This window comes from Cibotium barometz, chromosome 1, assembly GCF_041138505.1.
Source record: "Cibotium barometz isolate CiBa-2024 chromosome 1, ASM4113850v1, whole genome shotgun sequence".
Lineage (NCBI taxonomy): Eukaryota > Viridiplantae > Streptophyta > Polypodiopsida > Cyatheales > Cibotiaceae > Cibotium > Cibotium barometz.
In genome coordinates, this window is record NC_141046.1 from 26,114,300 (window position 1) to 26,142,016 (window position 27,717).

Here is a 27,717-nt window from a genome sequence, read left to right on the forward strand (position 1 = left end):
ACAAAGCCACTCACCTGTTAGAATTTTCAAAACTGTATGTATGCACTTGGAGTTCAAGAAAACAGGAAGGATATTGAGAACCATAATATTCACTTGTCTGTACATACTACATATCAGCTCATAGTTTGGAATTTGGTTTAGGGGCATGCTTCATTGTAATCCCCTTGTCAAGAGCTTTCTTGTGGTATAGTGTTATCACCTTATATCTATGTGCCTCCCTTTGTAGCAGCCATCAAGAAATTTCTTCCATCTTAGCTAGTATCGACTATGCCATACAAATAACTACTCTCCAGAATCTTGTAGATATTTTTTTAGTTTTCTCGCTAGATATTTTGTATTAAGGTTCTTCCAGGATATTCCTAGAGCTTCCTTAATGGTTTACCAGCTTCCTTCTTCATTGTATAAGACTTTCAAGGCCCTGTCAAGCCTCCTCCCTTCACTAGTATATATTTGTAGACATGGTCAGCAGAGAAAGTGCACTTGCTCTTCTTTGCAAAGAGTTGGTGCTTCCTTAGGATCTCTAGAACTTTACGCACATGATCTTCATGGTCAACTGCATTCTTAGAGTATACCAAGATGTCGTTGAAGAAGACAAGAATAAATTCATCCAAGTATTCTCTAAGAATGTCCTACATGAGGCGATTAAACATTTGCTGGGACATTTGTGAGTGTCCGAATGGCATGACTGTAAATTCATAATGCCCATATCGAGTATTGATGGCTATCTTGGGGATATCTTGATCCTTAATTCTGATCTGGTAATATCCAGATTTGAGATCTATCTTTGTGAACATTTGGGTTCCACTTAACCGATCCAAAAGTTCATCAATCCTAGGGACATGATATTTGTTCTTGACTGTCAACTGATTTAATCCTATGTAATCAATACAAAGTCTTAACGTTCTATCTTTCTTTTTCTAAAAGAGAACGGGCGCACCCCAAGGTGAAACACTGGGTCTTATGAATCCTTGCTCTAGCAGTTGTCTTAATGGCTCCTTTAGTTCTATGGCTTCAGGGACTGGCATCTTGTATGCACGCTCCACCAATATGTCCATGTCCTCGGTCTCGTGGCAGTGCATCAGCAAATATCTGCCATGTTATACCCATATTACCCATATCTATGCTGGAGAATCTTGTAGATGTTTTTCTTGATCTCTGTCTGAATGCTTGTTTCTAGTTTTCGTTTCGAGAGCTTCCACACAGATCTGTAGCCTTCATTATATAAGATCCTGAATGCCCTATCATGCCTCCTCCCCCTGCCAATAAGCTTGACGTTTTTGTCACACAATCAAATTTTGGGTCAATACTGTGCCTCCATCCCCTTCATCAGAGTGGATTTTGGCTAACATGTGACCACTGGTTTGTTCAGAATTTGGATGTAGGCACAGTTGCCACTAAAGTATGCCTCTGTGCAATAGAGCCATTCTCTAGTGACCTCTACGTTTCCTGGACATACGTGGCTGCTAAATGTGCTCATTAGCTGCTTTCAACGTTCCTAGAAAGCCTTGTTTTTTAAATTTCTTTTGCATGGTACCCTTGAGTAGACTTTTCTTTTTGTTCCCTCTGGCTTGCCTTCACTACATGCAGCCAACTATTTTTTAAGAAGCCTTTTGTCTCTAATTCTGAAGATTATCAAACTGGTTTTATTTTGTTCTATGGCTCACAAATTCCTCATGCTTTCCTTATTATAACCATCGTTACATAGTGATGAAGGTTACGATAGTAAAGCAGCTGATGGAGTTGCAGAGATGCGTGATGTTTTTGGTGATTCTGATGATGAAGATCAAGAACCAGATGACCCACACGGCAGTCCTGAAGTACGGGAAGAGGTGAGGGGCTTAGTGCTCTGAAACACTACTGCTGGCTAGGGCTGTTTGGTTGGAAATGATTAGTTAGATGCTATTCTTCTACTGCCCTATGTGTAGATGAGTGCATCAGATGATGAAGCAAGTGTGCAAAGAGGTATAAGACCAGAGGATATAGTGCCGGATGCAGAGCAGCATGAAGAGCCATATGATTCTGATGAAGAGCAACCAGCAGAGCGTCGAGCACGAGAGAAACCAGTTGGTCCTCCTCTCGAGATTGATATTCCCTTTTGCCTCCCTCCTGGGCCTGCAGATAAGGTAAACATTGGTCAGCTGGTCATGTATCCTAAGTTGAAAGAACCGTGTGCATCTATGATAATTTAATGCTTTCTTTTCTCTTCTCAAGTCTTTGGTGCGTGCATGATGATTACTTTTCAACAGTGAAAGATCATACAATTTTTATCTGGAGCAACCATCTTAATGCACCCATGAGCAATTAATGCATGTATGTATGGTATGCAATGTAATGTATGCAGGCATGTATGAATGGTAGAATGCATGTATATATGAATGTACATATGTAATGCAAACAAAACTTAAGATGGCTTGTTAATTATTCATGCACATTTTCTTGGAGGAAACTTTACACCCTGTTTCTGGGATTTTTTTTTTCTTTACTGCTGTCTATGTAAACCTGTGGAGCCCTTTTGGTGACTTACTATTACACATAAAAAAGCAGCTGGTTCTATGAGAACACCACCTTTTTCTCTATGCGCTCTTCTGAACTGATATTGTTAACTGCTGTACTGCGTTCGTACAATCTGTACTGGCTATTTGTACCTGCCGTACCATCTATCTTTAGGGTTTCTGTATGAGCTGCACCCTAAGATGTACGAAGTGTACTTGCTGTTTGTACTGTACCGACTGTACTCATACCTGTACCTGTTGATGATCACACTGTACCTGCGGTTCCACATGTACCAACTGTACCTGCATAGTACATGGGCTGTACCAGTTGTACATGCGCATTTTCCCTTGGGTATTTGGTATCTTGCAAGTGCTAAAGTAACTTCAATTTTTTCAGCAGAGTTTTTATTTTGGATAAAAATTCATGTGATTAAAAAGGCCTATATTTTAGGGAAGATGAGTACCCATATGGGCAAGAGTTTTATAATATGCAAATGGTTTTGGTTTTATGGCTCAATGATCGGATTTATTATGAAAACCTACGAGTTGGGGAAGATCAGTACCCATAGTATATGTTTATTTAGTGTTTTGGGCTTGGGTTATAGCCCATTTGTATATGGTTCATTTATGGGCATTGTACCTGTGGATAATCTGGTTGTCCCAGAGAGGGAAACCCCCAAAGCTTGTACAAGATTAAATACTCCTTGGTAATAAAGAATTTCAAGGGGAGGTTTGGCCCATTCAGGCCCCAATGTGGTGTCCCTGCACATATCTCTATTTTCAGCATCGTGGATATCTTTCATTCTTAGCTTTGTGACTTTTGTGATCATGGCTGTATTCAATGTTTATGCATTGATGGTGTACAAAAAGTCTGTGTAAGGACCTAGTCCTCCGGGTTACAGTGGTCCTTCTGTCTATAAGGAAGAGAAAGATCACAAGTGGGGACCACACTTGCACCAGTCCTATTAAGCATGGTCAGCGAGTTCATAGTCTATGCTGCAAGAGAAAGAGAGGGGCAACCACGTGACTCTTTTTTTTGAAACCTGATTTGCAAACACTCTACAAACCTAGCCTCTTCCTCTTGGCATCCACAGTAGTAATCACGTTAGGTGCACGCTCTAAGCATTGCAATGCCTTGGCTCTTATTCGTGACTCTTTTTTTTAAAGCCCAGTACTCCCTTTTGTTGATCTTTGCTTTACAATGAGAATCACTATCTCCAAAGGATCGTGCATCCAAAATTTCTACTCCTGACCGTCAGTAACAAACAATCAAGGATGTGAAAATTTGTTCTTTAAGGAAAGTAAATTATAAATGAGAATAATTACAAGCAACCCCCAAACATATACCAAACTGGGGGAGACACTGAGATTACCAAAAAAGCGTCCAGAAAGGTGATTTATGGTTGAGTAGCTGACAAGTCAAATGCTGCATGGATTTTTAAAGCATAAGGATCTTTAAGACTATATGTTGCTAGACTGGACTGTGGATGAATTCGGCAAAAACAAAGCTGAGTATTTTGAGGAAATATATATTTACTTTTGATTTAGCTTAAGAAAGTAGGATATACGGCTAACCCTTGTTTGGGGCATACAAGGAGAAGTGTGGATTGCTTTCTTTGAATTTTGTTTCAAGGAAACATTTAAGATTTATCCGAGGACTATGGATATGTGTTTTGCTCTAGGATAGCTAATTGGTAGATATGATTCATATATGTTTTGCTCTAGTGCATGCCTGTTCCATGGCATAATCCTTAGCATGAACATCATAATCCCTGATTAGGATAGCATGTAGGACAGCATCATCATCAATATCATCATCAGCATCATCAGCATAAGCATCATGGAGGTCTTTGGTGACCTGTCGGCAGCCAGCAGGAGCCCAGATAGGCAGCCGGCCAGGCATCAAAGTGTTGGCCAACACATGGGCAAATATTGAAGCAAGCGCAGCATGTTAAAGAGCATTTTATGAATATATAGTGTCCAGCAGCAGGCTGACAGCAGCAACAAATGGCCGACCAGATCCCTTCAACATATATATAAGCAAAGACATCATTTGTATCATTCATGGAGCATAATTCAGTCATTCATCATTGTAGAAGTCAGTATAAGTCATGTAGGGGCCAGAGGTCACCCCTAAGGGGTTGACCAATGTTGGTAATCAAGGTCTTACCTATGTGTGAACAGCCTCTAGAAGGCTTATGTGTTTGTGTGTATGAACTACCACTTAGAGGAGTCAATAATATCTAGATATTTGTGTGTACTATGACATATGCAGTGATGTCACACAGGCATCCTTTGTACTTATAAAAAGTTACTTGTACTTCATGAAAATTAATCAAGAAAGTGTCACATGATCCGAGTCGTGTACTTCATTCTCTCACTAGCATCGTTTTCTCTCTCTAATCTGTCTGTCTCTCTGTCTGCTCCATAGTCATGGCTTTCACCTCCTATGGAGATAACTGCTGTACCTGTGAAAACCCTAATACCAGTATTTGGTATCAGAGCAAGGTTTCTTTGCTGCTGTCCGCCATCTTCCATTATGTGCATCTTTCGTGTCATCTGCCTGCACCCACATGCCACAGTCCGCCAAGTCATCTGTTGCTGCCTTTGCTTGTGCATCTGACTCTTGTAGAACTGCTCGCCTCTGTCTACCAGCGCCGACTGCACATGACAGCTTCTGTATCCATGTGTTGCCCAGCTGCTGCCTTATTCGTCACGTGTGAGCCATTAAGGCTTTAAGCCTTAGCATAAGCTTATCAAAAGCTTTAGCATAAGGCTCAACTACAGCCCGTCGTTTCACAAGAGAGTAATTACCGTGCTTCTACTACACACCAACTGGACGATAATTCAAAACAGCTGGAGAGGGAGCATCAGGAAAATAAAAATTTGGGGCTTTTACGATTTTTCTGCAAATCTTGCTTAATTGAAGCATTAATTTCAATACTCCATCCCTTTTTAAAATTGGATGCATATATGAAGCATTAAAGTGATGCTCTAGCCTTCTACAGCATCATTTTCAAAAACCCCCAAATTCAGAAACTGTAATTTTGGGCTATCTTTTTCAAAATTCAAAGTACATTTATGGCATTGCGCTCATGCTCTTCCTTGCTAGACCATTAAATTGAAAAAGGCCCTTGGTTGAAAACCCTAATTTTTAGGGTTTCATAAGCTGAAAATCATTTTTGGGAATTTGGGCATTTAGCACCATCTCTATAAGGGTAAGACACTGGCTCATCATCTATAAGAGCTAAGACTCCCTGAATCCATCATGATGGGTGCACATCTGTTCATTGAGAAGTTTGATGGAGACAACTTTCATACCTGGCAGACCAAGTTGAAATTCAGCTTGATGTGTGAAGGTCTTTGGCCTTTCATTGAGGGGGAGGATAAGATGCCTGAAGCTGAAGGCAAAGCCCAAAGAGCTTGGAAGCTCCGAGATTAGAAAGCCTTTGGCCTGCTTGACAACTTCATACATCATGTCATTGATCTCCTGACTTTTAAAGAAGCTTATGAAATATTGGATAAACTCTTTGGAGCATAGGGTAAGAACTCTAAAGTCTCCTTCAAATAGAGTTCTATGGTTTGATGATGCTGTCACATGAGAGCTTTGATGCTCATGTGAACTGAACGAAATCCCTGATGAACCAGCTTGCTGCACTCAAAGCCAAGGTGGAAGAGGATGTGGCTGTAGTAGTCCTGATCAAATCGATGCCTGATGATCCCTACGGAAACCTCATCTCACGACATTAAAGAATCTCCGAAACCTTACCTTGGAAGGAGTCATCAACCCCTTCAAAGAAGAAGAAAAGAAGTTCAAGAACAAGTCAGTACGAGGAGACGACTCCTTCTTTACAAGAAAGAACTTCAAAGATGCAAAGTGTTCCCTTTGTGGCGGAAACAACCATGTAGAAAAAGACTGGTACTCAAAAAAGCCGTGCAAACATTGTGGAAAAAACAACCACAATGAGAAGTATTGCTACCACAAAAAGGAAGCTGCAAACATCACCTAGGAGATAAAGCCTTCCACACAGGAGGCCAACTTTGTTGTTGATGAATGGGCTTTTTAAAGTTCAAAAAATATGTGTTGTGCTGTGTTGTGTGTTCTTTCTTTTAGTTGTATCAGTGACCTGATCTTGTGTGTACTACTCCCAAGGGACCCCATTACTAGCATGCGAAACTAAGAGTCGTGTTATTTATCCTTGATCAAAAAACTGGCATGAGAAACCATGACCTAGATTTATTCTTGACACTGTAATATGCGGAAGCTTCGGAGAAGAATCGGTAACTTCAATACTCAGAATTCAGCACTCTTTTCGCGATGGAAATTAACGCACAATCTGAAAGGAGAAGTGCAGAAAATAGAGAGAGAGAGGGAGAGATGGAGAGGACACAATATTGGGTCCCAATTACCCTCTGTAGGGCCCCCACCACAGATGGTGTATTTGCTTTATTAGAATGATGTGAATCTGAAAAGAAAATACAGAATTCTTGACCTTTCTTGGCTGGAAAATCCCCAATCTGAAAATAGAGAGAGAGAGAGGGAGAGATGGAGAGGACACAGTATTGGGTCCCAATTACCCTCTGTAGGGCCCCCACCACGGATGGTGTATTTGCTTTATTAGAATGATGTGAATTTGAAAAGAAAATACAGAATTCTTGACCTTTCTTGGCTGGAAAGAGCATTTATGAATATATTGTGTCCAGTAGTAGGCTGACAGCAACAACAAATGGCCGACCAACTCCCTTCAACATATATATAAGCAAAAACATCTTGTCAACATTCCTGAGGTACTTCCACCAATGTCAACATTCCTGAGGTACACATCTCTAACCCTTCTTCTAATTTTATCAGATAAGGACTGGTTGCGCGTTCTGACGTGCTCCCCTGAACTCGTCTTCGAGTCGCTCAAGGTAGTGGGGCGGTAGAAACCGCTGCTTAAGGTCGCGGACAAACTCGTCCCACACATAAGTTGCCATACCTAATCTGGTGTGGGCATGAGCCCAGTGAGTCCACCAAGGAATGGCCTCACCTTTCAAGTACCAACTGGCTAAGATCACTCTGTCATATCTGTTTTCCTAACTGCGGCAAAGTAAGCTTCAAATTGATGTAACCATGAATAGAGAGTTGTGGGATCAAGCTTACCATTATACTTACTGAAGTTCATTTTCTCGGGAAAATGATTCGAGGGCGCTGCCGGTTTCAATCTGGCGTCCAATGCTTTGAGGTAACGCTCGTGTTCCACGCGTCGCATGGCTTCGTCTTCTCGTTGTCGGATCTCCAATGCACGCATGTGTAACTCAAGCAAAGAGCTTGGCTGCGGCGGTGACCTTGTGAGAGGGTTCTTGAGTCGAGGATCTGGTATTTGGGATACGGAAGGAGAGGGAGGAGGAGATGGAAAACGTGACGCTGGAGAGCGGGTACGCTCCTCCAGAGCCAAGATCTGCGCCTTCTGCTCATCCAACTTAGCTGTTCGTTCTACGATTGCTCGCATCATCTACTGGAACATGTCTGTGACACTCAAGCCCGGTGCCCTAGCTGGGCTGCCTGGTGCACTCTGGTCCCATGGTTCTTGGCCTCTCTCGTCGTCGAAGCTCGCCATAGCAGGAAAATGCACTTCCTTTCCGGAACGCAATCTGACCATCCACTATCTATGTGGGAGACGTCCGGAGGCTTCCGGAGGCTAAAAACCAACCGTCCTTTGAGGGACAGGAGTCACTCCGAAAGGGGTAGTCCACCAGCGTCTAAAAACCAACCACACGAGCGAGAATTTTTTTTTTTTGGTTTCTTTGCTGAATCTTTGTACTTGAAGTAGGCTCTGATACCACCGTAATATGCGAAAGCTTCGGAGAAGAATCGGTAACTTCAATACTCAGAATTCAGCGCTCTTTTTCGCGACGGAAATTAACGCACAAACTGAAAGGAGAAGTGCAGAAAATAGAGAGAGAGAGGGAGAGATGGAGAGGGCACAGTATTGGGTCCCAATTACCCTCTGTAGGGTCCCCACCACGGATGGTGTATTTGCTTTATTAGAATGATGTGAATCTGAAAAGAAAATACAGAATTCTTGACCTTTCTTGGCTGGAAAATCCTTGCCCTTGACCTTCAGTTCTCCACCCCTTTGCTTGGCAACTCCCTTGGCTTGTCTAGCCCTTGATTTGCTTGAGCTCTTGGTGAATAAATGAGATGATTGAATGGGATTGTGGCCTCCACTATTTATACTACTAGATAAACAGGCGGCCAGTTCTAAATGTCTCCCACGACTGAGATAACAGCATTAAATGCTGGAAAAATCACCTAAAATGCTGCGCATTATTCCCTAGATGACTGGGCATCATGCGCTTGCTTCCAGAGGGTTGGGCACAGCCTTTGCCCACATTCCAAGGGCTGGGCAGCCTGTATGGGCTGCCCCATACTTGCCCTACAGCCATGTAAAGGCTGTCAACTCCTGGAATTTGCCTTATTCTTGCCCTAGGGCTATCCCACAGCCCCTCCATGGCTGGTGGGTTCAGCCTGGGCCTTCTTGGCCCTCATGGGGGTGGCTCCACACCATTCCCATGCCCACGCTAAGATCTGGGGTAGCCCTATGGGCTGGCCCCTTGTCCTAAACACTAACTACTCAGTGATTTGGCATCCGGTACCATACCAGATACACAAAATCACTGACATCATTCTAGAGGGAGACTCATAGCGTGGACTGGCACTGTTTCATGTGCAAGACAGTGCACACCCGACCTTAGACTCCTGTGCAGGACAATGCACACCTGACCTCGGACAACTGAGATGGATCCCTGGCTGACTCGTCCCGGACTGGGCTCACATGGGACCAGTTCACCATCCCAGGTCCTGCACCTTCTGTACAGAAATGTCTACGTGGCATCCAAGTGCGGGATGCACGTGACAGACACAGTATGAGGTAATCCCTTGAGGGGGGGATTGTTGGGAATCAAGGTCTTACCTATGTGTGAATAGCCTCTAGAAGGCTTATGTGTTTGTGTATGAACTACCTCTTAGAGGAGTCACAAATAATATCTAGATATTTGCGTGTACTATGACATGCAGTCATGTCACACAGGCAACCTTTGTACTTATAAAAAGGTACTTGTACTTCATGAAAATTAATCAAGCAAGTCGTGTACTTCACTCTCTCACTAGCATCGTTTTCTCTCTCTAACTTGTTTGTCTCTATGTCTGCTCCATAGCCATGGCTTTCACTTCCTATGAACCTCCATAGCTGTTGTACCTGCGCAAACCCTAATACCAATAACCAAGGGCCTAGATAATGTACAGACTTTCATGTCTACCTTTTTGTACCATATAAATACAGAAAATCCTGATACCGACTATTTCTCTCCTCTTCTCTCTCTTGTGTCTTAATCATGTTTGATCAGTATCTTGTTCTTAATTAGGCTCAGGGATGTGGATCAATACAGCAAGGTTTCCGCACATGCAACATTGGTATAAGAGCATTCATGCTCAGCCACTAAGCAAGTCCCAAGGAGGTGCAAAGATCCATAAGAAGAATGCAATCAGGGTAGTAGATGGAGTGGTCCGCAACAGGTGAAGCTAGAGGAAAGCATTCCTTAAGGGTAGGTACTCAGAACCAGTACATCATTAAGCTCTCAGATTAGTTCCAAAGGCCTAGCAACATGCATGATTAGTTCTGACAGGTGACCCGCTACTGTGTGAAGGGAAAGGAATAGCAGGCATGGAGATAGCAGTGGAACAGTTGCTCAGTTCTTTAGCAAGACTTGGAAGTGGAGATTAGAAGTGGAAGATGTTTAGACGAAGTGTCAAAGTCAGAGTCAAAGTTAAAGTAGAAGGTCAAAGTCAGAAGACCAGGGAGGAAGGATGACAGAGTGTCCACCTCGTCATCAAGTTTAGCAGGAGGGGATGTCACGCGCATGCCCGTGCCATGGCATAATCCTGCGTGGCTGCATGGGAAACAGCCCCAAAAACTTGGGCTTCCTCACCCCAAAGAGGTGCCCATCAGCAAGGTACAGTCCCCATGTGGGCTGCCACAAGCCCCATCGAGCCCCGACGATCCCTACAACCACTGACAACCCTGGTCGACTCCAACAGCCCTTCACAAGTGCCATCGACAGTCCTTCCCATGTTTGTAGCACAGGCGACCAGGTAAGGGACCCCCATGCGCGCCATCAGTTTCGGGAAGGTAGGTGTTTTTTTTTTCATTAAAAGAAACGTACCTGGTTCTTAAAAAAAAACAGCGTGCTAATCTCGACTGATCTTTTTTAAATCCCAAACATCGATAAAAAAATGAAATAAAAATGAAGCTTAAAAAAAACGATGCTTTCTTTTCTTGGTGGCCAGCTTTTTTCTAGCTGCCGCTTTTCTTGTCCCCCACGTGCTGCTGCCGCCTACCTCGCTTTCTTGTGGCTGCCTGGTGGCCTGCACGTGGGCCCCTGCCTGCTCATATAGTAGCAAGTATGCGATAGCATGCTTTTCTTCTCTCTATGCTGCACTTCTTCACCATGCTGGCCTTGCTTTATTGCGGATGACCTCTACTCAGCACCCCTGTGGCTACTGTGACCTGTATGCACACAGTAACCCCTAAGGCTGCCCTGTGGGGTTTCACCGCAGCCTCTCACCAGCCTTAGGGCTAGCCTATGGCGCCTGCACATAGCAGCCCTACTTGGCTGGCCTGCACATGGCAGCCAGGCAACCTTGGGCTAAGCCTATGGAAAATTCTTCCCATATTCAAAAGCACACATTCAACCACGCTTGCATGCCTCAGCCCTGCAGTCGTCATCAACACCTCTCTCACACACGTCATAAAAAGACGGTTTTACAAAAGAAATGATGAGAGTTTACCTCGTTTTCCGTGACACAAACAATGCCAACAACATACCTCTCTTTCTTGTGTGCTAGGGTTGGCTTTGATACCATTGTCAAGCCTCCAGGATCTCCCCGTAAGGCAAATGTGACTTGGTTGAACACAATGCTAATCAATACACTTAAATACACTAAGATTTGAAGGACACTTATTCAAATACAAGAAGTAAACTGCTGAATTGACAAGAGACACACAATGAGCTGGAACGGCCGACCCCTCCCTTGAGTAAATTGTATTACTATTGGAGAAATTCAATACATAGCTTCACGGGCATCCATTGCCAAATCCTCCATGCCAATGCATATGAAATTCAGCATTTAGAAAGCAATGGTATGTCGATGTAGATCACCAAGGAGCTGCCTTGATGCCCGGCCCGACTTCAGGGCCCATATTCTCTACCATTGGCTCTATGTTCTACCAAGCAAGGTAGCAACATCTTCAAGAGCACATAGGACAAGAGAAATACTACACAGGGCGGCTAAACAAGGAGTCCTGCCCTTCTACTGAATAAGTAATGACAACACATTGTCCAATTAGCTTACCAGTCTTCATAGAAGTTGTTGCAAGCGGAAGCCTTCGCGTTGGAAGCTTTAGAAGTGTCGATATCTTCGATTTGCCGCAATCCTTCGCGACAAAAGTCTTCAAGAGGATGAAGGGAACCCTGGGAAAGCTTCCCCTATGGTTCAACTTGAGAAAGGAAGGCTGAAATTAGGGTTTTCAGCAAAAAGACCAGAAATTACAGCAAAAATGAGAGCTGTTTTGCTGAATTTCAGTCATTGGGAGTGAGTAGGAGAGTGATTAGCACTTGGAAATACTCTTGGAAGCTTGGAAAACACCCTAGCAAGTTGGGTATGGCTATGGAGAGCTTGGAAATGGAGAGAAATGGCGGAAAAACAGAGTTTTCAGCCTCGAAAAATCCTCATGAAGAGAAAACACGAATTTTCTCTTAATAAGTAAGTGAATTGGGGTCCAATCAGGTGAGGGGACATGGGGAGATGCCCATTTATGAGTAAAAAGGGAGGATCAGGTCCTGGACATTGAGTCTTGTCCGCCTCAGGACTTCAGTGAGTGTGAACTTGGAAGCGGTCATAATTTATAAGTGACTTTTGGGTGCCCAAACTTTAATGAAGTGGGAACGCACTCACTTATAAATATTGGCTAAGTCCTAAGGGCTATTTGAGCCTAGATTGGGTAATACTTACCACCTGTTCACATGCCACACAACCATGTCAGCAGACAGTTTCACACGCACGGTTCACGGGCGGGCGTCCCCTAGCCCGGAACTAGCAGGCATGAAAACAGCATGCAATTTCATTTGCAGGCAAGCACATAAAGATGCTATGCAATGGAGCATTGGCATGAGCAATTTCCGTTCATGAAACCATATAAGACCAGGTGTTTCCAGGCAAGTATATGCGATACCAGACCCAGTGGAAAGCCAATCCTCCAGGCGTTTCCGGGCATGTACACAAAGGCACAAGTCCCAGCGGAAAGCCAAGTCCTCCAGATATTCCGGGCATGATAACGTCAAGTCCCAGCGGAATATCATATCCAACTATACAGCATGACACGTGTCAATCACATGCATAGTGTCACCATTTGGCCACCCAAATGGTTCACTCTTGCTTTCACACTATGTACATATTGGATTGGTGTCCATGGCTTATGGAATATGCCTATGCAGGTGATTGACACATGTCATGCTGTATAGTTGGATATGATATTCCGTTGGTTATCATGCCCGGAATATTTGGAGGACTTGGCTTTCCGCTGGGACTTGTGCCTTTGTGTACATGCCCGGAAACGCCTGGAGGACTTGGCTTTCCGCTGGGACTTGTGCCTTTGTGTACATGCCTGGAAACTCCTGGAGGATTGGCTTTCCACTGGGTCTGGTATTGCATATACTTGCCTGGAAACGCCTGGTCTTATATGGTTTCATGAACGGAAATTGCTCATGCTAATGCTGCATTGCATAGCATCTTTATGTACTTGCCTGCAAATGAAATTGCATGCTGTTTTCATGCCTGCATGACCTATGTGTAGTTTCGGGCTAGGGGACGCCCGCTCGTGAACCGTGCGTGTGAAACTGTTTGCTGACATGGTTGTGTGGCATGTGAACAGGTGGTAAGTATTTCCCGATCTAGGCTCAAATAGCCCTTAGGACTTAGCCAATATTTATAAGTGAGTGCGTTCCCATTTCATTAAAGTTTGGGTGCCCAAAAGTCACTTATAAATTATGACCTCTTCCAAGTTCACACTCACTGAAGTCCCGAGGCGGACAAGACTCAATGTCCAGGACCTGATCCTCCCCTTTTACTCATAAATGGGCATCTCCCCATGTCCCTTCACCTGATTGGACCCAATTCACTTACTTATTAAGAGAAATTCGTGTTTTCTCTTCATGAGGATTTTTGGAGGCTGAAAACTCTGTTTTTCCACCATTTCTCTCCATTTCCAAGCTCTCCATAGCCATACCCAACTTGCTAGGGTGTTTTCCAAGCCTCCAAGAGTGTTTCCAAGTGCTAATCACTCTCCTACTCACTCCCAATGACTGAAATTCAGCAAAACAGCTCTCATTTTTGCTGTAATTTCTGGTCTTTTTGCTGAAAACCCTAATTTCAGCCTTCCTTTCTCAAGTTGAACCATAGGGGAAGCTTTCCCAAGGTTCCCTTCATCCTCTTGAAGACTTTTGTCGCGAAGGATTGCGGCAAATCGAAGATATGAACACTTCTAAAGCTTCCAACGCGAAGGCTTCCGCTTGCAACAACTTCTATGAAGACTGGTAAGCTAATTGGACAATGTGTTGTCATTACTTACTCAGTAGAAGGGCAGGACTCCTTGTTTAGCCGCCCTGTGTAGTATTTCTCTTGTCCTATGTGCTCTTGAAGATGTTGCTACCTTGCTTGGTAGAACATAGAGCCAATGGTAGAGAATATGGGCACTGAAGTCGGGCCGGGCATCAAGGCAGCTCCTTGGTGATCTACATCGACATACCATTGTTTTCTAAATGCTGAATTTCATATGCATTGGCATGGAGGATTTGGCAATGGATGCCCGTGAAGCTATGTATTGAATTTCTCCAATAGTAATACAATTTACTCAAGGGAGGGGTCGGCCGTTCCGGCTCATTGTGTGTCTCTTGTCAAATTCAGCAATTTTACTTCTTGTATTTGAGCAAGTGTCCTTCAAATCTTAGTGTATTTAAGTGTATTGATTAGCATTGTGTTCAACCAAGTTACATTGGTATCAGAGCATACGGTTCTCTTTCACTTCTATCGTGAGAGACGATCATCGTGAACACTAGCTATCTCTACACTTAGAACATTATGGACAGCCATACAATGAATGTTGGAGATGCTAATACAAGAGGCAGGGACAATGAAATGCATGCCTGCAATGCTTTACAGGATGAGCAAACTCATGTGGTGCACAATAGGGAACATGAATATGTGGGACAGCCGTCCCGTGTGGCAAAGAGAAGATGCAAGAAGAAGAGTCCATAGTTTTGAGGGCTGAACTTACTCGTATGCAGGCTCTTCTCCATGCACAACAAGAAGAATTGAATCTCTATCGCCGCGAGGATCCATTGGTACATGATCGTTTGAAGGCCAAGAAAGCTGAATCTTATATGGATCATGCAATGGCAATGATTGCTCAAGAGTTGCACATGCAACCGAGGGATGCAGCACGTGCATACTTGGCTCGTACCGAGGATGCCTATGCAGAAAAGGCAACCATCCCACATGTCTTGGAATCCCCACTGGTGCCCGAACAAGAACTTATGTCTAAGAGGATGAACCTCCATGCGATGGGAGAGGAACAATTAGTGACTTCACGCCATGCAGGAATACCTCATGTAGCCCGTGAAGGATACAATGTTTATGGCAGTGGTCAAAATGTATGTCAAATGCCATTGCCGGCTGAAAATGTACATGCACAACACATGCAACATGGGCTGCAATTTTCTGTTGGTGCAGGTATTCCGCGTATCTCTCATGCCACTCATGCCTTCGAGTGTGCTCGTGAGGGAGAAGTTATGGCTGAAAATGTATCAATGCATGTTGAGGGGCCAGCCATGCCTCATGCTTACAGGGCACATGTATCTATGCCTTATGCATCACCTTTTGGTCCAAAAATGATGCCAGTCTCACAGGAGCTGTCCCAATGGACAAACATGGGGGAAAACATGTTGAGATGCACACATGCATCAAAGTCTCGTGACTTCAAAGCCGGAGACAAATCTGTGAAATTTGACACATATCATGGGGAATATGATGCATCAAAGGCACTTGCTTTTATTGCCCAGTTTGATATTGCTTTCAGTGATGAGGATTTCACTCAGAAATCCATGATCCGGCATGTAAGCATGTTCATGAAAGGCACTGCTGCCCATTGGTGGCTCACGGAGAAGCTCTCACCGAATCCCGTTAGATCATGGGAAGAGTTCAAGGAGAGGTTTTATGCTCTATTCTTGCCTCCCAATGCATTGAATGAGATAACAATGAAGTGGGATTGGGTAAAGCAAAATGAGGGGGAATCGGTAAATGCATATGTACAAAAGTTTTGGAAAGTGCTTTTGGAGGTGTCTCCATTTATGCATGTCACCGAGGCGGAAAGGAAGAGAAGGTTTCAATCGGGATTGCAACCCGTGTACAAAGCGGGATTACAAATGTATCCTGGTCATACCTTACACCAATTAATCGCAGCCGCCACCGCCACCGAGCAATTGGAACTCAAATTGAGTCGATCCAATAAGGCTAAACCCTCGTTTCAAGGCAAAGAGAGGGCTGTCCAAAACCTGCAAAATGATGGACAGCCACCTAAAAGGGACCAAAACCAAGCCAAATTAGGTCCAAAAGCTGAAAATAAGTTTGCTAACAAGCGCCCTTATAAGCCGGCAAACTTTGGTCTTAGTGCTGAGAAGAAGGAGCAATATATGCGTGAAGGCAAATGCTTTACTTGTGGCAGCACTGAGCACATGGCAAGAGCATGCCCAAATAAGAAGAACAAAGCTGAAAATGCTAATGTACCGAAGCCTAATGTGCATATGGTTCCGGATGTGCAAGGCAACACTTCACATGATAGCAAAGATAGGGTTGTATGTAAAGCTTGGGGACAGCTCAAAGATCAACCCGCTTTGTTCATGTTTGATGATTGTGCATCGGAGAATTTCATATCCACTCAGATGGCAGCTGCTTTGGGTATTGAAGTGGAGGACATGGGTCCTCAAATTGAAGCAGGGGCTGCCTTTGTTGGTAGAGAAGTGCAGGTCATGCCTATTTTTGGCAAGTTGCGCATACACATTCAAGGCTATGTGGATCATGAGGATTTTCTTGTGGCGCCTTTGAATGGCTGTGATGTATTGCTTGGAAAGCCTTGGCATACACGTATTGATCCGTGCAAGGCTTACAAGACTAACAGGATCACCTTCATACATAAAGGCCGAGAACATGTAATTGATGCTGGTGAAGAGGGTGATACCATTCCCCTTGTATCTCATGTACAAATTAAGAAAGTAATGAAAAAGAGTATTTTTGCGTACTTGATTTTTGTACGAGATCCTATTGAGAAAACTAATATACATGTAAACACTCTTTGTAATGATAGGCTGAAATTTTTGCAAGAGCACAATGATTGTTTTGCTGATGAGTTACCAAATGAGTTACCACCTGTACGACCGGAAGATCATCGCATTGATCTTGTGCCGGGTAGCTCACCACCTAATAGGCCAGCCTATCGTGTAAGTGCATCCCAAAAAGAGGAGATCATGAAGCAAGTGAATGAGCTTCTTGAGAAGGGTTTGGTTCAGCCAAGCTCTTCCCCATATTGTTCACCCGTCCTCTTGGTTCAAAAGAAGGATGGATCCTTTCGTATGTGTGTGGATTATAGAGCTTTGAATAAGCTTACCATCAAGAATCGGTTTCCGATTCCACGCATAGACGACATCCTTGACAAGTTGGATGGATCGGCATGCTTTAACCGAATTGATCTCAAGAGTGGATATCATCAAGTGCGTGTAGTCCCTTAGGATGTACACAAAACTGCTTTCAGGACAGCATTTGGGCTTTATGAGTATCTTGTTATGCCTTTTGGTCTTACAAATGCCCCGGCTACATTCAATAGAATGATGGATCGCATATTCCGTGGGTACAGGAAATTTACAGGTGTCTTCTTTGATGACATCCTAGTCTTCTCGAAGACCGAAGAAGAGCATAAAGCTCATTTGGCTATTGTTTTTGAAGAGCTCCATAAGCATAAACCCTTCATAAATGCAAAGAAGAGTGAGTTCTTCTTGTCAGAGATACATTATCTTGGGCATATTGTGTCCAAAGATGGAGTGCGGATGGATTCTGCAAAGATTGATGCAATTCGGAATTGGCCAGAATTAAGTTCGGTGCATGAGATCCGTAGTCTTCTTGGATTATGCTCTTACTACCGCAGGTTCATTCGGCACTTTGCATGGATTGCTTCTCCTTTGCATGATTTGACAAAGAAGAAGGCCGTCTTCAAATGGACTAACGTAGAGAGAGATGCATTCCTCAAATTGAAAGATGCAACTACTCATGGTCCAGTGTTGATCGTTTCGGATTTGCAAAAGCCTTTTTGTGTGGAATGTGATGCATCTGGAAATTGCATAGGAGCTGTCCTTAATCAAGAGGGACATGCCGTGGCTTATGAGAGTCGTAGATTGCATGATGCAGAGCTATCTCTTGGCATTTATGAGAAAGAGCTCTTGGCTGTAATTCATGCACTTACTATATGGAAACATTACCTTCTTGGGGCTGATTTCACTGTGAAGACAGATCACCAGAGTTTGAGGTATTTTCTTACTCAAACTAAGTTATCAGAGAAGCATATGAGGATGGCCAATTTCCTCTCTATGTTTCATTTTCATATCTTGCACACCCCGGGAAAGAAGAATGTAGTGGCCGATGCATTGTCACGAAAGCCGTATGTAGCAGCTATCTCGGTACATTTTCAGATCTTGCACACCCCGGGAAAGAAGAATGTAGTGGCCGATGCATTGTCACGAAAGCCGTATGTAGCAGCTATCTCGGTTGCCTCACATGGGGACTTGTCTACCATGCGTAATTTGTATCATACGGATGCTGATTTTGCCACTATTTGGGCTGATTTGATGGCTGGTCATGCACATGCCTCATATGTGATCAAAGAGGGTTATCTCATGAAAGATAATTGCCTATGTGTGGTGTCTGACATGAGGCAAAAGGTTTTGGATGAGTGCCATGCTCCTCCATATGCTGGTCATAGAGGCATAATGCCTACTACGCACATGATTGAGCGGTATTTCTTTTGGCCAGGTATGCGGAAGGACATAGAGGCACATGTACGTGCATGTATCACCTGTCAAAAGGTCAAATTTGATAGGCAAAAGGCACTAGGTTTGCTTCAGCCATTGCCTATTCCCACGCAGCCATGGGAAAGTATTACAATGGATTTCATTATGGACTTGCCACGTACCCAACAGGGTAATGATGCAATTTGGACAATCGTGGACAGGTTTAGCAAGCAAGCTCATTTCTTGCCGGTCAAAAAGACCATCAAAGCTGAGCATATGGTTAAAATATATCTTGCACAAGTGTTCAAACATCATGGAATGCCGAAGTCCATTGTGGGAGATAGAGATCCCAGGACTACAAGTCTCTTTTGGCGGGTCTTATTTGATAATATGGGTACCAAATTGGACTTTTCATCAGCTTATCACCCTTAAACGGATGGACAAAGTGAGGCTGCAAATTCAGCCGTGTTGGATCTCTTGAAATGTTATGTGGCGGATCAGAAGTCTTCTTGGGAGAAGTACTTACCGCTTGTGGAATTTGCATACAACAACACGGTGCATGCATCTACGGGAAAGGCCCCGTTTGAGATTGTTTATGGTAAGGTGGTTTTGCCACCCATCCTTCGCACAAAGGATGAGATATTTGCAGCTGGTGAGTATGTAAGAGACTTGGATACTGCTTTTGCTCAGGTGCGGACAGCCATTGCAAGGACACAAGACAAGCATAAAAAGGCTGCCGAGAAGCATAGAAGGCAATTGGATGTTAAAGAGAATGATTGGGTATTGCTGAAATTTGAGAAAGCAAGACTTGCAAAGAGGCCTGGCAAAGAGGGTGCATATCCTAAGCTTGCAACCAGGTACTATGGGCCTTTTCGAGTGATCGAGAAGATCAATGAAGTGGCTTTCAGATTGGCATTACCTAGTCATTGGCACATACACATGCTTTTCATGTGAGTCTCCTTCGCAAGTATGTAGGGCCGGAGCCCAGTGAAATGGTCATTGAGGATCCACCACAAGTGGATGAGCTTGAGGAGATCTTGCAGCCAGAGCAGATTGTGTATCACAAGGAACGCAAGCTTGCTGCAGGCAAAGTTGTGAGGCGTTACCTTGTGAATTTCAGAACTATCTTCCCATTGATGCTAAATGTGTAGATGAAGAGTTCTTGAAAGATTGCCCGCATGTGCTTCAGACATATTTGGATGCATTTCAATTGCGGACAACTGTTTAGAAGCGGGGGGGAATGTCACCATTTGGCCACCCAAATGGTTCACTCTTGCTTTCACACTATGGACATATTGGATTGGTGTCCATGGCTTATGGAATATGCCTATGCAGGTGATTGACACGTGTCATGCTGTATAGTTGGATATGATATTCCGCTGGGACTTGATGTTATCATGCCCGGAATATCTGGAGGACTTGGCTTTCCGCTGGGACTTGTGCCTTTGTGTACATGCCCGGAAACGCCTGGAGGACTTGGCTTTCCGCTGGGACTTGTGCCTTTGTGTACATGCCCAGAAACGCCTGGAGGATTGGCTTTCCACTGGGTCTGGTATTGCATATACTTGCCTGGAAACGCTTGGTCTTATATGGTTTCATGAACGGAAATTGCTCATGCCAATGCTGCATTGCATAGCATCTTTATGTGCTTGCCTGCAAATGAAATTGCATGCTGTTTTCATGCCTGCATGACCTATGTGTAGTTCCGGGCTAGGGGACGCCCGCTCGTGAACCGTGCGTGTGAAACTGTCTGCTGACATGGTTGTGTGGCATGTGAACAGGTGGTAAGTATTTCCCGATCTAGGCTCAAATAGCCCTTAGGACTTAGCCAATATTTATAAGTGAGTGCGTTCCCATTTCATTAAAGTTTGGGCGCCCAAAAGTCACTTATAAATTATGACCTCTTCCAAGTTCACACTCACTGAAGTCCCGAGGCGGACAAGACTCAATGTCCAGGACTTGATCCTCCCCTTTTACTCATAAATGGGCATCTCCCCATGTCCCTTCACCTGATTGGACCCCAATTCACTTACTTATTAAGAGAAATTCGTGTTTTCTCTTCATGAGGATTTTTGGAGGCTGAAAACTCTGTTTTTCCACCATTTCTCTCCATTTCCAAGCTCTCCATAGCCATACCCAACTTGCTGGGGTGTTTTCCAAGCCTCCAAGAGTGTTTCCAAGTGCTAATCACTCTCCTACTCACTCCCAATGACTGAAATTCAGCAAAACAGCTCTCATTTTTGCTGTAATTTCTGGTCTTTTTGCTGAAAACCCTAATTTCAGCCTTCCTTTCTCAAGTTGAACCATAGGGGAAGCTTTCCCAAGGTTCCCTTCATCCTCTTGAAGACTTTTGTCGCGAAGGATTGCGGCAAATCGAAGATATGAACACTTCTAAAGCTTCCAACGCGAAGGCTTCCGCTTGCAACAACTTCTATGAAGACTGGTAAGCTAATTGGACAATGTGTTGTCATTACTTACTCAGTAGAAGGGCAGGACTCCTTGTTTAGCCGCCCTGTGTAGTATTTCTCTTGTCCTATGTGCTCTTGAAGATGTTGCTACCTTGCTTGGTAGAACATAGAGCCAATGGTAGAGAATATGGGCACTGAAGTCGGGCCGGGCATCAAGGCAGCTCCTTGGTGATCTACATCGACATACCATTGTTTTCTAAATGCTGAATTTCATATGCATTGGCATGGAGGATTTGGCAATGGATGCCCGTGAAGCTATGTATTGAATTTCTCCAATAGTAATACAATTTACTCAAGGGAGGGGTCGGCCGTTCCGGCTCATTGTGTGTCTCTTGTCAAATTCAGCAATTTTACTTCTTGTATTTGAGCAAGTGTCCTTCAAATCTTAGTGTATTTAAGTGTATTGATTAGCATTGTGTTCAACCAAGTTACACATAGGCACATTCCATAAGCCATGGACACCAATCCAATATGTACATAGTGTGAAAGCAAGAGTGAACCATTCGGGTGACCAAATGGTGACATTCCCCCCGCTTCTAAACAGTTGTCCGCAACTGAAATGCATCCAAATATGTCTGAAGCACATGCGGGCAATCTTTGAAAAACTCTTCATCTACCCATTTAGCATCAATGGGAAGATAGTTCTTAAACTTCACAAGGTAACGCCTCACAACTTTGCCTGCAGCAAGCTTGCGTTCCTTGTGATACACAATTTGCTCTGGTTGCAAGATCTCCTCAAGTTCATCCACTTCTAGTGGATCCTCAATGACCATTTCACTGGGCTCCGGCCCTACATACTTGCGAAGGAGACTCACATGAAGAGCATTGTGTATGTGCCAATGACTAGGTAATGCCAATCTGAAAGCCACTTCATTGATCTTCTCGATCACTCGAAAAGGCCCATAGTACCTGGTTGCAAGCTTAGGATATGCACCCTCTTTGCCAGGCCTCTTTGCAAGTCTTGGTTTCTCAAATTTCAGCAATACCCAATCATTCTCTTTAACATCCAATTGCCTTCTATGCTTGTCTGCAGCCTTTTTATGCTTGTCTTGTGACCTTGCAATGGCTGTCCGCACCTGAGCAAAAGCAATATCCAAGTCTCTTACATACTCATCAGCTGTAAATATCTCATCCTTTGTGCGAAGGATGGGTGGCAAAACCACCTTACCATAAACAATCTCAAATGGGGCCTTTCGCGTAGATGCATGTACTGTGTTGTTGTATGCAAATTCCACAAGCGGTAAGTACTTCTCCCAAGAAGACTTCTGATCCGCCACATAACATTTCAAGAGATCCAACACAGCTGAATTTGCAGCCTCACTTTGCCCATCCGTTTGAGGGTGATAAGCTGATGAGAAGTCCAATTTGGTGCCCATATTATCAAATAAGGCCCGCCAAAAGAGACTTGTAGTCCTGGGATCTCTATCCCCCACAATGGACTTCGGCATTCCATGATGTTTGAACACTTGTGCAAGATATATTTTAACCATATGCTCAGCTTTGATGGTATTTTTGACTGGCAAGAAATGAGCTTGCTTGCTAAACCTGTCTACAATTGTCCAAATTGCATCATTACCCTGTTGGGTACGTGGCAAGTCCATAATGAAATCCATTGTAATACTTTCCCATGGCTGCGTGGGAATAGGCAATGGCTGAAGCAAACCTGGTGCCTTTTGCCTATCAAATTTGACCTTTTGACAGGTGATACATGCACGTACATGTGCCTCTATGTCCTTCCGCATACCTGGCCAAAAGAAATACCGCTCAATCATGTGCGTAGTAGGCATTATGCCTCTATGACCAGCATATGGAGGAGCATGTCACTCATCCAAAACCTTTTGCCTCATGTCAGACACCACACATAGGCAATTATCTTTCATGAGATAACCCTCTTTCACATATGAGGCATGTGCATGACCAGCCATCAAATCAGCCCAAATAGTGGCAAAATCAGCATCCGTATGATACAAATCACGCATGGTAGACAAGTCCCCATGAGAGGCAACCGAGATAGCTGCTACATACGGCTTTCGTGACAATGCATCGGCCACTACATTCTTCTTCCCGGGGTGTGCAAGATCTGAAAATGAAACATAGAGAGGAAATTGGCCATCCTCATATGCTTCTCTGATAACTTAGTTTGAGTAAGAAAATACCTCAAACTCTGGTGATCTGTCTTCACAGTGAAATCAGCCCCAAGAAGGTAATGTTTCCATATAGTAAGTGCATGAATTACAGCCAAGAGCTCTTTCTCATAAATGCCAAGAGATAGCTCTGCATCATGCAATCTACGACTCTCATAAGCCACGGCATGTCCCTCTTGATTAAGGACAGCTCCTATGCAATTTCCAGATGCATCACATTCCACACAAAAAGGCTTTTGCAAATCCGAAACGATCAACACTGGACCATGAGTAGTTGCATCTTTCAATTTGAGGAATGCATCTCTCTCTACGTTAGTCCATTTGAAGACGGCCTTCTTCTTTGTCAAATCATGCAAAGGAGAAGCAATCCATGCAAAGTGCCGAATGAACCTGCGGTAGTAAGAGCATAATCCAAGAAGACTACGGATCTCATGCACCGAACTTAATTCTGGCCAATTCCGAATTGCATCAATCTTTGCAGAATCCATCCGCACTCCATCTTTGGACACAATATGCCCAAGATAATGTATCTCTGACAAGAAGAACTCACTCTTCTTTGCATTTATGAAGGGTTTATGCTTATGGAGCTCTTCAAAAACAATAGCCAAATGAGCTTTATGCTCTTCTTCGGTCTTCGAGAAGACTAGGATGTCATCAAAGAAGTCTGGCACATGAAGTGTTATCCAGCGCGACTGACGACCTCGCCTGCGAGCTCCACCTCTCCCCCCCCGCTGCTTCTCGCCGTCGCGCCCCCCTCTCCCCCCCGCCAGTCCACCGCTTTCTCCTCCGTCCTCTCCCCCGCCTCCTTCATTGCGCCCCTCTTCGCCATCTCTCCCCCGCTTTCTGCCTCGCATCCTTCTCCGCCTTCGCTCCCCCGCCTCCCTCCTCGTTTCCTCCCCCGCCTTCTTTCCCCCCGCCTTCTCTTCCTTCGCCACCTTCCACGCTTCCTTCCCCGCCATTCCCCCCTCCGCTTGCTTCCTTCCCCCGTCATCTCTTCCCCCGCCTCTCTAACCCCTTCGCCTCCTTCTCCCCCGCCACCTCTCCCCCCTCCGCCTTCTCCTCCGCTGCGCATCTCTTCCCCTCCGCCTTCTCCCTCTCCTCCCTTCCGTCTCGCCCCTCCGCCCACCGCTAGCTCCTCCCCGCCTCAGCTCCCCCCCCCCCCCCCGCCCCCCCCCGCCCCGCCCCCGCTATCCTGTAGCCCTCCGCCTCTCTTTTTTCCTCGCAGGGCTGTGTCCCTCCCTTTGGTGACCCCGGTTTCTGGCCTTTTCCCTTTGGAGGACTCCATGGAAGCCGCTCCGACTAACCCTGCCGATTCCGGTCTCCGTCTGGAGTTCACAGCTGAAGATCTTCATTTGTTTGTTTCCACAGTTTCTGCTCTTGAGGCCTCCTCCTCGGTCTGCAAGATAGTGGGTAGCCGTCCGATGCGGAGAGAGCTTCACGACCTTCTGCAAGGCAGCCTTGTTGGCGTGCCCGCCAAGATTGTCAGCGTAGATTTTTTGGGACGTGGCTACTACCAGGTGGATTTCGAGTCCCCACAGGCAGCTCAGATGGTGCTGGCTCGGAGCCCCATTGCCCTCCGCTCATCCCGGGCGTTCCTGGCGCGATGGACTCATGGTTTCGACCCCGCTTCTGACCCGCTAGCAGGCGCGACAGGTTTCCCCGTCACTATCTGCTTTCCTGGACTCCGTAGGGAGTACTTGCCCCTCTTGTCATCCATTGGCAAGGCGTTCGGGCAGATTGTGGAGACGCCTCAGACAGCGGCTTCAGTGATTGCTCGGGCAGCAGGACTCCCGGCCATTCGAGTTGTGGTTCCGTCACCGGAGTCCCTCCCGAAGACGATCCTTCTCCCTTGTCTTTCTGGAGGACATCTGATACAGCGCGTGGAGTATTCGGGCCTCCCCGGCCAGTGTTACACATGTCGGGAGATGGGCCATCTCGCACGCGCCTGCCCCCGCAAGGGGGTTCATCCTTCACGCTATGCCGCCTTTGGACCCCCTGCAGGAGACCCGAGGGGTGGCCATCCACCTCGGAGACCGGACATCCCTGGCTCGCCACAGCAGGCGCCATCATCTGACGAGCAGGCCCCGGCGGAGGATGCCGCGCAGACCCAGGAGGCTGGCGGATGGCAGGAGGTTCGCCAGCGGAAACACTCGGCCCGCAGGGACCGTCGCAGACGCCAGCAAGCAGCACAGGCTGGCGGACAGGTTGGCGGACAGGCGACTCCGGTTGGCGTACAGGCACCTACCCGCACTTATGCTCCAGTCAGGGATAGGCGGCCAGCAGGTCCCACCCCGATGGACGAGGATTCAGACTCAGTGCCCGTTGAGGCCGCTGGTGGAGCCTCCCACGTGGAGACCCCGTTCCCGCCTCCCCCCGCGGGGGGCCCCGCCCCCTCCTTGGAGCAGATTCTTGAGGATCCCGGGCCGCACTCTTCGACCCCCGGCTCCCCTTCCCCTCACCCGGAGAGCACTCCTTCCACCCCCCCCTCTCCCCCCCTAGCCCCCCCCCCTCCCGCCTCCCCCGACGGCCCCCCCCTGACACCTATCCTCTGGCAGATGCCTCTCCATCCTCTCCTCGCTCTCCCCCCTCCTCGCCGCGAGCCCCCATCCCTCCCTCGGCCTCTCCAGGATACTTCGCCAGACCACCCACTGCCCCGGGGCAGCGCAGCTGGGTAGGCCAGAGCTCAGTCCAGCGGCTGTTCCACCGCCACTCCGGGCCGGTGGAGATGGCGATCCTTGCTTCGCTCGCCACAGAGTTCTCTCTAGCCTCCCCTGGGGGGCCCCCGCGAGTGATGGGGCTACCAGTGGATTACGGTTTTTTCAGGTGCCTCCAGCTGGATGCTGGCCCGTTCGAGACACTGGTCGCACCCTTGCGAGTTTGCGTGGTGTGCCATCCCTCTCGTTCTCCCTCAGTGGTGAGCAGCATGGTGGCTTTCTCCTTTCCTCTCAGTGTTGTCCCAGACACAGCATGGGATTGCAACTCTATAGAGGAAGTTTTGCGTGATCAGATACTGGAGTTTTCTCACCACTTCAGTGACTTGGGGCTCACGGACCTATTGCAGACCCGATTACACTCAGCCCGCATGAGCTTGTTTGGTATAGGAGACTGGCGGGCGGATCCGGTCCACACCTCAGTTGAGGCGGTGCTTCTGATTCTCCTCCATGCCGCCCCGAGGGTGCAGCCTACCTTTAGATACATATATGCAGAGGATTGGTCTCACGCCTATGCCCTGGACAGGGCGAAGGCGGAGTGGGGCTGGACATAGAGACAGGTCACCCTCTTTTTGGAGAGACTCCGCACCCGGACAGACAGTGATTATTCTCCCTCCAAGCCGTGATTATTCTCCCTCCAAGCCGGCGCCCAAGACTCACAGAGTGGAGGGCAGATCATCCGGGCCGGCTAAGAGGGGTGAGCCAGTGGAGGCTGCTTCACTTGCCATAGCTCATCCATGAGGATCCTCTCGTGGAACATCCAGGGTCTCGGTGGACATCGCTGCTACATTGGTCGGGGCAGACTTCGCCAGGAGATCCAGAGGGCTCTCGTTGGAGGACCCATAGATATCCTTTTCATCCAGGAGCACCACCTTTCTGCCGGGCGTACCCGCACCTGCGGGAAGATCTTGCCAGGCAGGAGTCACACTTTTTGGTCGCCGGCATATGGCTCCCAGGGGAACCAGGGTGGAGTATGCATCTCAGTCAGCGAGCAGCTTCTATCCGAGGTTGTGGACTCTGGCACTCTGGTCCAGGGTCGTGCGCAGTGGATCATCCTTCGGGTTGGGGAAGACCGCATTGGCTTCCTCAACTTCTACGCCCCTAATGGGGCGACCGGGAGAGCCGAGTTCTGGAGCACCATTAGGCAGTCCCTCCCCTTGGCAGACCACTGGTGCCTCGGAGGGGATTGCAACATGCTGGAGGATGCAGAGGACAGGATGGGGGGCAGACAGGAGACCATTCATGGGCTGGAGCTCGCTGCCTGGGAGGAACTAGTGCTACAGGTGAGAGGCCAGGATCCGTGGACTCTCCCGGAGTTTGGCAGGTTGCAGGGGAGTCTATCTTTCTCGCGCTCGGATAGACGGGCCACAGGAGTTAACCTTTCTCGCATCCAACGGTTTTACATTGATGAGTGGGCCTGTGATAGAGGTGGCACTGTGGGCATACTTGCAGGCTCCTCGTTTTCAGACCACTTTCCAGTGCTTCTCCAGATCGAGGACCCCATGAGAGGAGAGCAGGGCCAGAGCGTCCGGATTCCAGATTGTCTCATAGAGGAGCCCGAGATTGCGATCAGAGTTGAGCAGGTCTGGTAGGAGCTGCAGTTCAGGAGAGGATCAGCAGCCAGCGATCTTGCCAGTGGCTTGCAGGAGATCAGACAGATGCTCAGACAGGCTGCCTTGGACCGGCTAGAGGCCTTCAGAGAGCAGGAGAGGAGCCTACGGAGGAGTCTAGCGTCCCTCCAGAGACTCCA

General features: G+C 46.4%; 1 protein-coding gene across 2 annotated transcripts in view; it reads left to right on the forward strand.

The window, feature by feature from the left end:
* Nucleotides 1–27,717, forward strand: part of LOC147641794 (protein LEO1 homolog) — a 68,081-nt gene that overhangs the window by 7,427 nt on the left and 32,937 nt on the right. For both annotated transcript variants that reach the window (XM_086799745.1, XM_086799754.1), the window contains exons 3-4: nucleotides 1,706–1,829; nucleotides 1,926–2,123. In XM_086799745.1, coding sequence (XP_086655871.1) covers nucleotides 1,706–1,829; nucleotides 1,926–2,123 — 322 coding nt within the window. The remainder of the gene's footprint in view (nucleotides 1–1,705; nucleotides 1,830–1,925; nucleotides 2,124–27,717) is intronic.